Consider the following 15,361-nt stretch of genomic DNA (forward strand, 5'->3'; position numbering starts at 1 on the left):
TCAATTTATTGTCTTTTAGAGTTATAAAATAAAAATTGTATTTTTTTCACTTAATCTTTTTTTTTGTTGTCAGATTATCGTAGATTGATTTCTGACCAATATATTGATAATCGTAGTATCGCCATAATCGTAAAATAATCGTTATTGTGAGCTTTGTATCGCATATCGTATGGTACCCATAGGTTCCCACCCCTAATATATACAGTAAATATTATAGCTTAATTTGTAAGTTGCTGCTTTAACTTCTCAGAACAGCATGTAAAGCTCAGTTAGATGGATTTCTGAGTGCATCCTAACCCAGAACTTCCCCATAACAAGCCACACTACAGAACTCACTCACACGTGCTGTCCGTTATAGGAGAAAAAGCCAAAAGTGGCACATATTCCTTAATAAATGTGCCTGGGTGGCATTTTGCATCAGCAAATTTAACTCAGAATTGTCTTTCTGGTCAGGCATAATTTAAATTAAAATGATCAAGAATAATATTGTATATTGCCATTTTGAGAAAAAATATTGAGATGTGAGCTTTGGTCCCCATCGCCCAGCCTAACTCTCGGTATATTGCCCAGGCCTAGAGAAAAGTACAGTCGGTGTGATGAAATAACTGTGGATCTTGGTTTTAATCACATCACAGCAGGATATAAAGGTGAACAAAAAAAAAAAAGTAAAAACCCAGAGAGAAGTTTAGATTGAACCGATGTTCTTAACATCTGCAGAGGTCGCAGCTCATTTCACACCAACTTCTATCAGGACCTTAGCTTCAAAGCAACCGTTTACACACAACATTAGCTGCCAAACAGGCACCGTGTGCGTATGTCTCAGCATAACCACGGCCGTGTCATTACAATTTGCATAAATTAGCATAGCATCAACCACAATCAGTGGAAATCTAACAACTGCTCTCATCTAAAACTTGGGGACTTAAGGGAGGTCTCTGAATCACAGCTTTTCACAAAAACACAAATCATCTCCCGCTGCCTTGATTCCATCACACACTGACCAGACCACAACTTCACCACAGGCAGCGAGAGAAACAAAGTGCTCTGCTGGACGCTTACACTTCACTGTAATGGATCCAAGTAAATAGTGCTTTGTTGCAGAGCGTTCTCCCTGGGTAGAAACATCATCTAAGAGAAAGAAGATGTGATGTTTCCATTCAAACTCATTCAAGTTCAGGGGCCAAAGACGGACCAGTTTAATCTCACATGGGCCAGTAGTGTGATCATTTATGTGCCCTAGTTTGAACTCAACTGGTCTCACCCTGGGACCCACATTTTTCCAAAATCAATCACTTTTTCAGAAATCAATCAAACCAAATTTAGGTTTTCTTTATTTATAAATAGCTTTCGAGAACACACATGTATCATCTTATTTTAAAGCAAAAACGAGACAAGTCCGAGATAAGACACACTAAGTATTTATTTTCTATCAGTTGTCAGCGACCCACCCAGTACAGGTCCAGGGTTCTCCCCAATGCTGTTGAGCGTAGGGGCCCCCAACGTTGTTGCTCCCCTATGGAGCGATAGCGCCCCCTATTCTGCGTTTTCAGCAAACAAAGACAGCTATATTACTCGTGAAATATTTATTAATGAAATATTTCAAAATAATGTTAGGTACAGAGTTTGAAATGAGTACATACAAAGTAGTAAATTAAAAAATAATTATTTTTGTGTAGTTGTATATTGCAGTAATTAGGGCGCTAGAAAATCGGTTTTATTTTTTCCTAAATTATGTTTTCCACATTAAAAAAGAAAAAATTTTTTAGAAACGTTAATCAATTTTTTCATAAAATATTAGTTCTTAACAAAATAAATTGTAATAAATAAAAAACCCATAATTAAACAAAAATTTATGTCAAAAATAAAGTAAGAAACAATTAAAAGGTAGATACTGTATAAGTTGTAGTGACATGGATTATTCTGACTGCTCCTTTTTAATTATTTATATGTCATATAAAGATGTATGAGAACAGCATTAATGTCATCCAGATGCAAATTCCCATCAGGGATCAATGGTTTACCGAATCTGATCAGGTTTATTGAATAGGTTTTGATCAACTTAATTTAAATTTAACCTAATGATCCTGATGACATCATTCCAGATCGTAATGATTAAACAAAAACAAATGGACACATTAATTAATTCACCACTAGGGGTCTGAATATTTTACAGTATCAGAAGTTGTCATTAAGCTACGATGTTTCACACTCTACAATCCCTGGCATCGATGGTCTCGTCCACAACAACAGAACAACTTTATCCACAGATCTTCTGTAGCTCTGATGAGATGTTGTTCAAACGCTCTGAGCAGGTGAAGCAATGATGCAGCACTTGACGAGAAACGGACGGAGCTTCACAGGCAGAGCAAAGTAAAGCAGTCAGTGATGATTTGCATAGTTTTTTGGCAGGTTAGACGCTGTCTCGGGTGGTTTAGGAGGTGTTTTTAATGCGTCCAGGATGGGAGGGGGGCGGGCGGTGCACCTAATGAGTGGTCCCCAGAAACATTTCCTCATGAAAAAAAAAAATATTTCTTGCCTCAGGGTATTGGCGTTTCATGCCGATTCTGTCCATTTCTGCTTTTAACAGTGGATTCCGTTTTTATTGGTCAATTCCGTGAAACCATCTGTGATTCTGTTAACATGGAATTTAAAGGACACTAAATAATAATGTATGGTTGTCAGAAAATCACACGGCACACCGTTTGGGAACCACTGGTCTATACAGTGTGAGTATTTATTAGTTACCTATACCAGGGATGAGTAAATAACTACATTCATTGTAAAGCTTCATCAGTTGATTTGATTTGATTTCAAGCATGAACACAACAGCAGTGAATTATTTACCACAACTGATAATAATATTAATAATTATAATCATAAATAAAATAAAGCAAAATGAGAATAAATGGTTACAAAATTCTGCACATGAAGCCTGAACATGTTCCAAAAGGAGTAGGAGAAGGTATAAACAAACATGATCCTAACCTTTGTAATAACAAATACCTTTTAGCTTTAAAGTAAGGCCGTAACAAAGAAACAACTTTAACTTTACTTCACTAAACATGGCCCGCAAAGAGTAATACATTTCAAAATTTTCCGCGCCAGCGTCGCTCGCTCACACGGACCCCCTATGCTGTGAAAAATTCCTGGTGAGAACCCTCAGGTCCATGACACACTTTTGGGTCCCAACCCACCAGTTGAGAATCACCGCTCTAGAAAACACATGAGCATATATGAAGAAAAAAATAAATCTATACCAGGGAGAAATACCAATTTTCAATTTCTTCACAAAACAAAACTAATTGCGATATAACGTAAACCAATGTTTTTCCCCACCCCTATAGGCTGCTGAGGGCAGAGCTTTTCTTTGCTGTGCCTTTTAGTTTAAAGTGACACATCACAGTCCTCCACATTAACGGCTTTACAAACTTCTAACAACTGTGCCATCGTTTATACCCACTGATCCATCGCTGCAGCATCACCAAGCCAATTCCGTGTCTGGTTCTCAGACGCGACCATCGCCTTCATTCATCTACCCTCCATCGCTGTGGAACAGGAGTCATCTGACAACACTGGACTTCTGTGTCACACTCTTTAATATCCCTGATCCAACTCTTTATCACTCTCATCTCCTCTTCTATAATGTTGTTCTTTACGTTTTTGGGCTCCATCGCGACAAATACCGTCTGCTCTCTCTCTCAGATGGCCTGTCGCTCTCTCTTTCCCTCCCTCTCTTCCTCGCTCACTTACTCATTTGCTGTGTGTAAGGGTTTGCAGGTGGCTCTCTCTGGCTGGGTCAGTAACCAGGGGAAAAGTGGGGAAGAGTTCACTTCAATAGAACAAAATGAGAACAAATTGATCCACTTCCGCTGTGGTTTGCGCAACCACGTTTGCACTACGGTGGGGGGGGGGGGATGTAAACTAGGCGAGTGTGCAGGATACCGGCAGAACCCTTTAAGTGTGGATAGGGAGTGTGTACATTGTGAATCGAGTTTTTCTCAAAAACACAGACCACGATCGCACAAAGTCTTGACTTCACATTTATAGAAAAGCTGTGGTTTTGTCTCGTCTCATGGCATTCAAGCACCACTGACTTTGCCTCTTAAACAGATTCAGACAATGAAAAGCAGAAATATGCAAACAGACATGATAGGAATCTGTACCTGACACTGTGGGAAACCATTAATACATTTGCATATTTAAATTATGCCTGACATCTGTCGTCTCTGATGCTTTCTCTCTTTTTCTAACTCCTATTTGCAAATACTCTCATTTTCTTGTGAAGTTTTTAACTGAATATTTGCTAACACTTTAATTGAATTATTATGACATGACACCTGTCTTTAGCATGAACTAGTACAGTAGTAAGTAGAGTTGTCAATTATAGCCAAATGAGTACGTGTTTGAAGGTTGGATGTACAAAGAGACGTACATACTTTATAGTGTTATGAAGGGGTATATTTGCGAATGCAAAATAAAATAGCGTGTGCGATTTCCCTGGTTTAATTCTATGGGACGTGTGCATGATAAATGTGTTTGTTTTTTACTCATTTTTATATTTCTTTTGTTTAATGTATTTTTCTGTAATGTATGTTTTTTGGAGTCATGTGTATTTTTGTATCTTTTTTGGTGTAGTTTTGTGCATTTATATTGTCATTTTGTGTATTTTTTGTATAAATATTTAGTTTTGTGTGTTTTGAGTCATTTTCATATTTTAGTTGTTTGGTGTACTTTTCTGTAATGTATGTTTTTTGGAGCCTTTTTGTATATTTTTGTGCATTTCTGTTCTCGTTTTGTGTTATTGCTGTATAAAAATTTAGTTTTTTGTTTTTCTTTTACTCATTTAGTATATTTTTATTATAAATACCTTGTGTGTGTGTGTGTGTGTGTGTGTGTGTGTGTGTGTGTGTGTGTGTGTGTGTGTGTGTGTGTGTGTGTGTGTGTGTGTGTGTGTGTGTGTACACTTCTGTGAAATGTTTGATGAGACGCTGATGACCAAACTCCATAGACATTGTAGTGCCAATCAGAAAAGTAACAAAACTGCGCAAAACAAAATGTAAAGCTCCAAACTACATGAGTGAGTAAGTCAATTAAAATATTATCTACAATTCGGCTGCCTTTTATTTATTTTTTTAAACAAAAATTATTGTTTACCTTTGAACAGAGAGGTCAGAGCTTAGCTTCCATGCGCGGCACCACAGAGAATCCGCAGTTTTCCAGATGGAGTATTGAATAGATGGAGTTCAATACTGACTCTAGTAAAACTGTCCACGTAATTGCTCATTATATGGTTTAAACAATGGGAAAGTTGTCGGCAAAAAACTCACCAGTAGCTGACGGTCACAAATGATCTGTTCAGAGAGCCCCGTGTTTGAAAATGACTTTTCAGAGGGCTAAATCTTCAGAACACAGGCGAGTTGGGAAAATAAATCTCAAATACTACGTTGTTGGGGTTCTTCGAACAATTGGAGATGGGTGAAAAATTGCTTAATACTGGACCTTTATGAGATCCTTCATGAAACCGTATTCATGCTAATGACAGCGTAATGTCAGCCTTATGTATAAAACTTCAAGTAAAGTGTTACTGATTTTTTTTATGCACTTGAGTTCATTTGATGGAAATTTAAGGGAAAAAAACGTAACTCCTCATGTGCCGTGACCTCCCTTCATTCTGCATCTCTAGATTAGATTAGAGAAACTTTATTAATCCCAAATGGGGAAAGTCATTTGCAACTGAGTCACATGGTTCAAACATACAGTCCACAACATGACATTAAGAGTACATACAAATATAAATAGCAAATGACATTGACAAGATGACTCTGAAGCACCACAAAAACATTGAAATTTCATTACGTCACTGTAGCCATTTGTGCCTTCTGGATTCTCCGAGCAAGGACTCAGCTGCGAGCCACCTTTGGCTCTCAGTTTTCCTGCACATGTCGAGATAAATGACTTCGAGTAAACAAGAGTGGCTAAGTGAAACCGGCTGGAAACACTGAACTCAGCCACCAAGTCGCTCAGCGATTGCAAGTCACTAATACATGTTTTTTTTTTTTTAAACCTGTCAAGTGCCGTACTTAGTCTTTCCTGTTCACATGAGATTCATGAAAGTAGAACACGCTTGAACATCTTCCACATGAAAGAAACTAATTGAGAGCAGAATTGAAACGCACGTCGATCCAGGCCATCTTTTTAACTCCCAGTGTGAATGAATCATGCTGGACGTCAGCTTGGCTGCTGCACACGCACAAACAGGCTCCCATGCACAGATTTAATAAGAGCCATGCAACACTTTATGTTCCTCAAAGACATTCCTAGAACAACAATGAGCAGCAATAAGGCTCCATATGGGCTCCTACATCATCTACGTACCCACCTACTGACTGTAAACGTGGGCTTATCCGTTCTTAGACGAATCCATTGCAGCGTTAACTCACCAAAATATTTGCTAGAACACACACAACCACTCCAAAGGTCATTTTAGATTTAAGTTAGCCTGACACACTCGTTTTTGGACCGTGTGAGATAGGGGTGAGCATTGCCATGAATCTGACGATATGATACAATTCACGATACAATATATCTCCCAATACTAAACAATACAAATGCATAGCAATATATTGCAATATCAAATTTCACCCTTTCAAGTACAAAATGGTATTAAATACAATCAATTTCATTTCTTTTTCAAACTTAGGAGAACAAGTAAATGTTAACTAACTGTAATTCAAGGACCAATATCAAAAACAAGTGGGATGCTTACCAACCGTCAGATTTTGTTTTCCTTCTTTTGCTTCTACAACAGATTCTGATTCTATTAAGTTCTTAAATTCTTAAAAATAAATAAAAAATAACCACATACATCTATTGGATTAGAGAAACTTTATTAATCCCCAATGGGGAAACTTATTGTCCACCAAGTCCCACGGTTTACACACACAGTCCACAACATGACGTTAAAAGTATATACAAATAAAAAATGTAAACGAAACAGATAAATTATAATTCAAATGCAATTAACATGATCTAGAGCTTCCACAGAACAGACATAGCAACAATTCACAGATGTTCATTAAAATAGCGGACTGTTGTCGTATCAAGGGTCCAGTATGTTTTATGCAAATAAAGCGCGGTCAACTCTCAGCTAAAATGCATTGAGGAGTGAGGTAGTTTAACAAGGTCTGATGTGGTTCACTGACACCTAGTGAATGGGCGTGTGTGTGCCAGCGTCCAGAGCCCAGCATTGTGCCTATGCCTTTCATCAACTCATTCATATTTTGGGTGAAGGTAAACTGAACATAAATAATGCTGCATGATGAACATTTTTGTCTATCGAGCCTTCCAGGCACAAAGTCAGCTAAAACACGCCGTTAACGGGCATTAATATGAAGGGGATGAAACACCAAATCTGGCAACACAAGCAACCACAGAGTCACACCCATAGACTGTAAAAAAGATGGACGTGACAAGCTCCTCCAAAAGTGAAGCTTTTTATTAGAGCTCCCCCTTCTGACTGGCAGCAGTGTAGGTTATAAACCCCGCCTCCTCAGTGATAACAGATAGGATTTGGGTCAAACTGTAAAGTTAAAATACTCAGCAGATTTTAGGTTTGGAAAAAAATTATGTGATGTGATCATTAGTTATTATCACCCTACATTGTGTTCAAGTGCTAATTTTTCTGTGAAGTTTGTTTTAAATAAGGTTGTAAAACAGGATTTGACATCATATTACGATGATTGGGCAGTACGCTAAATGGGCGGGGCGTGTTACCAGGGCTCCTCCCGCAGGACACTACTGTGCAGACTCTGGCCCCAAATGACGTCGAATTTGCAAGATGGCTGCGCCCCTAAACGCCGTATTTGGGCTTCAAGTATGTTGAGTGGGAACTATGGAGGACGTCACGTCCATCTTTTTTTCAGTGTATGGTCACACCACCGCAAGCTACAGCGCCAGCAACGCTACCTCCGATTCCAATTCCATCAAGTTCTTTTTGTCTATGTTAAGGTTTCATTTACTCAAGGAACTGTTTTTCAGGAATTTTACTGTGATCTCGTCACATGTTTCGACTGTCAACTGCCAGTCTTCTTCAGCGGCGTCTACTGATTGCTTTGATGTTTTCTATGACTTCTGCATAAGAACTGTTACTGAAGAATAGTTGTCTGAATAAATAAAACCAGGAACCTTAACATATTATTTGGGGATGTCCCGATGCAACGTTTTCATTTCCGATATGATGCCGATATTGCAACCTTGCGTATCGGCCGATACCGATATTGATCCGATATCAGCATGAAAACTTTTTACTTTTTTTAAAAAATTTCTTTAATAAAAAAAAAAAATAATACTTATTTTGTAGTGTGGAATGTTAGAAAAGGCTTGATCAAGTGATGTTACTCAAACAGAAAACAATAGTCAGTAACAGTAGGTATGGGAAAAACTGACCCATTTATTATTAACCAATTGGTTACATACATTTTAACCTTCAACATAATATCTACAGTATTCTACAATTGAATAAAATAAATAAATAATGAATTGGGTAAAACAAGAAACAAGCAAAAGAAAAATCGGAGAATCTGGAAATTTGAATCCGATATTTGTTTGTTTTCAGGCTAATATCAGACCGATATCGGATCGGAACACCCCTAATACTATTCAAAAGGAAGACATAAATAACTTGCTGGAATTATTACACGTAAATCAAGGATACATCAAAGCAATCAGCAGATTCCTCTGAAGAAGACTGGCAGTTGACAATCAAAACATGCCAAGAGATCAAAGTAAATTTCGGTCCCAGGACAATTTTACATTATGCTCGGAATGCATCATGGGATGGTTGAGTTTGACTAGTGTGCCCATCGTTCACACTAGATAGTATGCATCTGGGTACCGATATTTCTTGCATACTCAACTTTTTTATACCATCTAATGTGAACGCACTACATACTCATTTTGGTGTTAAACTTAGTATTAGTACTAGTATGATATTTACAACACTAGCCAAGTGTCCATTAGAACCTTTAAATAAGCTCTAAATCCTGCAGTAAGGGCCAAAAAACATATACGTATGGGAAAACCTTTTAAGCTACTTTAAATAGATTTTCAAACACAAAAGTTATCACATTTCTTAAACAAAGGCCTAATTTTTAAGAGTAAAACCTACTTTTAAAAAAAAGAAATGCATACACATTCCAAAGTCACACAGATGTGAAGAATTTGAACCAAACATTTCACATTTTATAAGGTAAAGTGCACAACCTGTGTCCAGAGTCTGAGGTACACCGATAAGGGTTTCTAGTGTCAATAACTCGGCCTCTTTTAAGGTAAACTTTCTATACTTTATGCTGATCCCATATTCAAACTTTACTGAGGGTTAAGCTGGTGTGCATTCAATACAAAATGTTTCACTGGTAAATAATCATGTACAGCACATTGAGTGTATGAATCGTGATATACAAATAGGCTAATGTCAAAGACGTTCTTCTAATGCACATGTCAAATTTGAGGCCCACCAGAGTATCTGGTCCCACAGGAAGATTTTGTTTCAAGTAAAAAATACAGCAAAAACAGGACTTTTTGTAAATGGCCGTACAAGTTGAAAATCAAATATGATAATATGAGGCCATAGTGCTACATTATTTTCAGTAATATTACATCGCAAATATTTTTAAAAAATTTGGAAAAATTTCGGAAATTATCACACACAATTCTGGTAAATTACATTGCAAAGTCAAGGAATTTTTCCAATTGCTTAACATTCAGAATTAAGTTTGAATTTTTGTTGTTTTCCCTTCATAAAATCATTAAAAAAAAGTGTTTTGGTCCAGCTCACTTGAGGTCAAACTGGGTCGTATTTGGCCCTTGAACTAAAATCAGTTTGACACCCCTGGCCGGTCCTCATGAGAAAGCTGAATAGGTTTCTGTTGCCATGTTGTTAATGCTTGAAGCGACTAAAGTACATATGTCTCGTCACACATCGTGACACAACCTCTCCAGAGCTCAATGACGGGAAGTGGTGGTCTTTGGTCTTTGACCCCCCAGAGGTGTCTGCCAGTGTAGTTTGGCAAGTGTCATAAAGCAGTTATCAGCTCTGTGGTCCCTTTGATGGAAGATGGATGGATGGATGATTTACTCAACCACTAAACGTGCACTGCTGGCATTATTACTGTATAAAAACCTGATTGCAAAACATTACGAGCGGCAGCATGCCTAAACACAACAGTGACAAAGCAACATTGAGGCCATAGTGGAGACAAATGTCAGAAGAGGGTCAACGTGTTATAAAGGAAGAACACTGAATAGAAAACACTGACAGGCCATTTTTAACTCTTCTTTTATCAGCTGCACTTTCCATTTTCACCCCAACCCTCCGTCTCATAGGGTTGCAAAGGGCTGAAAGACTTCCACTAAATTTTCACAGAAACTTCAGTGCTGGAATTTTGGGAATATTAAAAAATGGAAGCTTTTCGTGGGACTTATTTATAACCAGAAATTGAAAGTAATTTTAAATGACTTTATCATATGCAAACATAAATATTAGCATCCATGCACAACAATACAACCATTTCAATTTATTTATTTGTAAGTAGAACTATACAATTATCTTGTTTTTTAGTACTTACAGGAAGTGATACAATCTTAAACTTCAAAATGTTATTCATTTCATCTCAATACCTTTGTAACCAAAACTTATTTTTAAGCACAAACAGTTACGTGTTTGTCAAATACATTTTTATTATTTCACAACAAAATCATCAATGTTGAGTAAAATATTACTCATCTGCCTGACTTCACTGTGTACTTCCATTCAACGTTAACTTGTGTGAAATGTTTCTGAACATCTGATGGCCCACGTGGCATTTTTCTATAGGATAAAATTAGCATTTTTTTAAAAATACAGTGACATGAACAGATATATAGTTACCCTCAAACAACAGGGATGGTCTTCAAAATATTTTAGAGACATTCTCATGTTGCATACTGCACGAAATCTGTTTTTTTTAAGTCAAGCTGATGCTAAAATATATTTTTCAAACTGTATCCAACATCCCCGTTAAGAGCCAAGCTTCAATTTTGTAAATTCCCTGTTTAATCCTGTTACTTCCCATAACTTCTAGTTTATTCCCAGGGAATGTTTCCAAATTTAAAACCTCCCAGAATTTGGCAACCCCACTTCTGATAAACAGCCTCTTTTTTTTTATTTTTCCCCAATCCACCTTTTCTGTGATCAAGTCATCCAAAGTCTTTCTCAGCCTGTGTCTTTGAGACGTAAATCTATCTCGAAGCACAGCATCTGGCCCATTTTAGCTAATAAAGAATAAAAAACTAAGATAGAAGCAGGTTGATGAGCACAGAAAAGAAGACGAAAGCAGTTCTAGGGGTTTGAAGAACGTTAGGTTGAGAGAACTGGAAGTCCTAAAACAACTAGAGGACAACAAAGATCAGCCTTCTTCAGTCATGGCGAGCACACGCAGATACCAACAGTACCTTAAATCAAATCTCAAACAAATCCACACAAAACCAACGCAGTAGCATGACTCAACACCTCAAAGTTATCATTTTTCATTTTAAGTCATTGAGAATTATTTAAGCCACGGGACCATTTTGTACAGAAGCTTATTGCATTCACTGAAAAAAAAAAGTTTGGATTTTTTTCTGAATTGCTGAGATAAAATTAAGTAAATAAATACATTTTCCCTGTTTTTATAGGAAATATATTTTGTTTTTCCAGAGTTGATACAAAATAAAAATAAAAACATTTGCCCTGTTTTTCTAGACAATATTTTATTATTCTTTATAGGCAATATTTTTTGGTTTTTCAGAATTAATGAGATAAGTTTTGTTTTAGGAAATATTTTCATTTTTTCTTCTGAATTTCCTATAAAAACGTATCTCATCAACTCCGAAAAATGGAAAGATATTTCCTATGAAACCAGAAAAACGGGTAAAAAATTTTTATGATTACTTATTTTTATCTCATCAATTCAAAAAAAAAAAACAAAAAAATCTTTCCTATAAAAACTTAAAAATGGGGCAAAATTTTTGTATCGACTTATTACTGATTTTTTTTTCTTCTTCAGTGAATGCAGTAAGCTCCTGGCCATAAAAAAAGAATAAAGTTTGAAAAATTACATGCATTTGTTATGTTTTTTTTTTTTAATTCCAATGTCCACTTTAAGGTACATCACTCCTGCACACAGACGTACATAAAGCTGACCGACCGTGTACGAGAGGTGGTACCACAGAAAATGGTGATTTATTTTCAATGGATCAGTTGAACAAACTGATTTGAAGGGAAAATGGAAAAATTGAGAGACTTCTCTCGAATGTTCTACTATACTATGATTGTTAGCTTAAATGCAGAAACCCAAAAAAAACAAAAAAAAAAAACAAAAGTGAAAACAGACACTTTGAAAGAACACTGAAGTTTGCTCAAGCAGCCTGTCTAGTGTCTATGCTGAGGAGTGATGTGAGACTGGGGCCTTTTTTCCAAAGCAGTCTGGGTCTGATGATGACCCGATGAAGTGAAAAACAGTCAACAGCAGAAGTTTACTAAAGGTCAAACATTTTTTTTTTTTTTTTTTTTTTTTTTTTTTAATGGCACAACACAGAATTACCGAAAAAAAAAAAGAAGGTATTTTACGTGCTGGATTTTAGGATTAAACCACAAATAATTTCACCATAAAATCACTACAATAAAATAAAATCAATATACAGTATAGGGACACCAATTTTACATAACCACAAAAAATGAACGTAAAAAACACAAAATTCACTTTTTAAAACGGAAAAGCAATCTGAACCTGTTTTATCCCCTCTCGGTATTCAAAATGTGACCTCCACATGTAACAAAAACAGACATTCATTACAGTTTTTGGACAATATCATGCATTTACATGCAATTTTTTTTTACCGGAAAACAGGTGACCGAATCACTAAGATCTCAATTAAAGGGTGGAAAATCAGTTGCTTCCCTAAATCCTTAAATTTCTTCACCTGCTGCGCGGAATTCACTAAGATTGCAGCAATTTATTAGTGCACGTGCAGAACTGGTGCAGACCGCCCTTATTTAAATGAGCATTTTCAACATCCTGTGTTGAACATGGAGAGTGAACATGTGATTGGCTTTACAATTTATGTTTTTCCCTTTCCATTTTATGTCTTGAGGCTTTTAGATCTTAAAGACTTAGCCTCCAAAGTTGTTTTTAAACAACTTGTTAATTTCTCATATTAAACTAATACAGATAGGTGAGAGTGGGAAGCAGTTAATAACGACCTGGCAAAGACACTAGAGCATGGATCAAGTGGAATAGGCCTGGCTGGGCTAGGAGACCATCATCACATGCTCCCAGGCCAAGGTATGCGGTCAGCTTTAGGCTTGACTCGGGGAAGAGGGCACGCCCCCTGCCTTACTTAGTTCCGTGGGCTGCGCCAATGAAACAACCAGGCCACAGAGAAGATAAAAGAGCAGAACTTTCTAGGAAGAATAAAATCAAAGGGCACAGACTGAGTGTGAAGTGACCCAAAGCTGCAGATAAGAGAGAATGGGAAATAGTTATGGGACACAGGCTCAGACTTGATCACCCTGTAGCTGGCCACCTTCGATGAGGATGTCTAGTGTTAAAAAGGCCAAAACACCCTCTGATTCAAAGGATGATCTTTACTGATGATGCGTCCCAAAATGTACATCCTTCCCATATCTGAGAGAGAGCTCCCACACCACTCTCAAATGGTAAACCCAGTGGGCGTGCACTGTAGCTGTTCCCACTCAACGTCCTTGAAGCCAAAATACAGCACTTAGGGGCGCTTCCATCTTGCAAATTTGACGTCATTTGGAGCCAGAGTCTGCGCAGTAGGGTCTGGCGGGAGGAGCCCTGCTAATAAGCCCCGCCCATTTAGCGCACTGCCCTGATGACTTATGCAGCCCAGCTATGCCACGAATTTAAAGTATCTTTCCCAATGGAAATTCTACCAACTTCGTGTTCCGATGATCAGATCATAGAGGTTAGTACTAGTAGCTCAAAAAAGATGAAAAAACTGAACGGAAAAGTTTAATGGCGTCTCAGCTTTCCTTCACGACGTTAACTGCTTATGCTATTCACAAAGAGAGCTACGCAAGATCCGAAGCTGTCAATTATCATCATATATGACGTCAAATCCCGTTTTTCAACCTCAAATAACTTATTTAAAACAAACTTTAAGAAAAATGAGCACTTGAACACAATGTATAGTGATAATAACTAACAATCACTTAACTTTACAGTTTGACCCACATTCCAACTGTTATCATTGAGGAGGCGGGGTTTATGACCTATACTGCAGCCAGTTAGCAGGGGGCACTCTAAGAATAAAAGCTTCACTTCTCTGACAGCGTGCATTGTCATCCATATTTACAGTCTATGGGTAAACCTCATGTGACTACCATCTTTTGGCACAATGGATTATTTAACATCCCATGTTTAATGATTCTTATGAAGACAAAGATTTGATTTTTCATCAGTTGCTTAGTTATTTTAAATACCACCCTCCACCCCCTCTACACTTTTAATTGATTTCAAATCAATAAGCTTACCTTGGGCTCCATGGAGATGAAACTATGGCGACCACGACTGGACAAAGTTGACCTCTTGATAGTCCGGCTGTGATAGAAGTGATAGTGGTCTTTGAGGTCCCCGATCTGAAACACACACACACACACAGACTTAATGGTGTAACCCCTGGATATGAGCTTCTCTGGCACTCATATTCTCAGAGGTTCCTCGGGGTGGAGGACGCCCCATTACGTGGCTACAACTTCTCAGCAGATTTATGAGGCTCTTTGTGTTTTATGTCTCTTTATGTAATTCCAGACAGACTCCATGAGGGTGAGATCAGAGCTCAGTGGGAGCCACATCTGGTGTGGGATTCCTTGTTCTTGCTTGTTGCAGAAGATTGATCATCATTACGATTTAAGTCTTTATGGTTGTGCACTGTGCGTTGTTGTGGTGGGGGAATAAATTATTAGTAGATCAGATCCATGGGCAGAAAGCAAAAACGATGGTCTCTGCTGCATCTCCAAAAATGTTTTAGAGACATTCTATAAATTCCTGAGCAGAGGTTGTTGTACGCACATGTTGGCAGGTTAAAAGTTTCAGGGGAAAGACATCAAAATGTCAAGTATTTTTTCATTATTATTACCATTGTTGTTCAAATTAGGATATTTCTTTCTTCTTCTTTTCAATCATCAATCTCAATCTTTTTATTTGCACCAAATCATAACCAATGGTATCTCAAGACACTTTACAGTAGAGCAGTCTTAAGGACGGACTCTTCATTTTATGGATACACACATATGCATATATACTGTACATATATACAC

At 37.4% G+C, this 15,361-nt stretch overlaps 1 protein-coding gene across 3 annotated transcripts in view; it reads right to left on the reverse strand.

The window, feature by feature from the left end:
- The window catches only part of pcsk5b (proprotein convertase subtilisin/kexin type 5b), a 162,241-nt gene that overhangs the window by 123,889 nt on the left and 22,991 nt on the right, over window positions 1-15,361 (reverse strand). For all 3 annotated transcript variants that reach the window (XM_028456388.1, XM_028456390.1, XM_028456389.1), the window contains exon 2: window positions 14,576-14,680. In XM_028456388.1, coding sequence (XP_028312189.1) covers window positions 14,576-14,680 — 105 coding nt within the window. The remainder of the gene's footprint in view (window positions 1-14,575; window positions 14,681-15,361) is intronic.

The sequence above is a fragment of the Gouania willdenowi genome, chromosome 9, assembly GCF_900634775.1.
Source record: "Gouania willdenowi chromosome 9, fGouWil2.1, whole genome shotgun sequence".
Lineage (NCBI taxonomy): Eukaryota > Metazoa > Chordata > Actinopteri > Blenniiformes > Gobiesocidae > Gouania > Gouania willdenowi.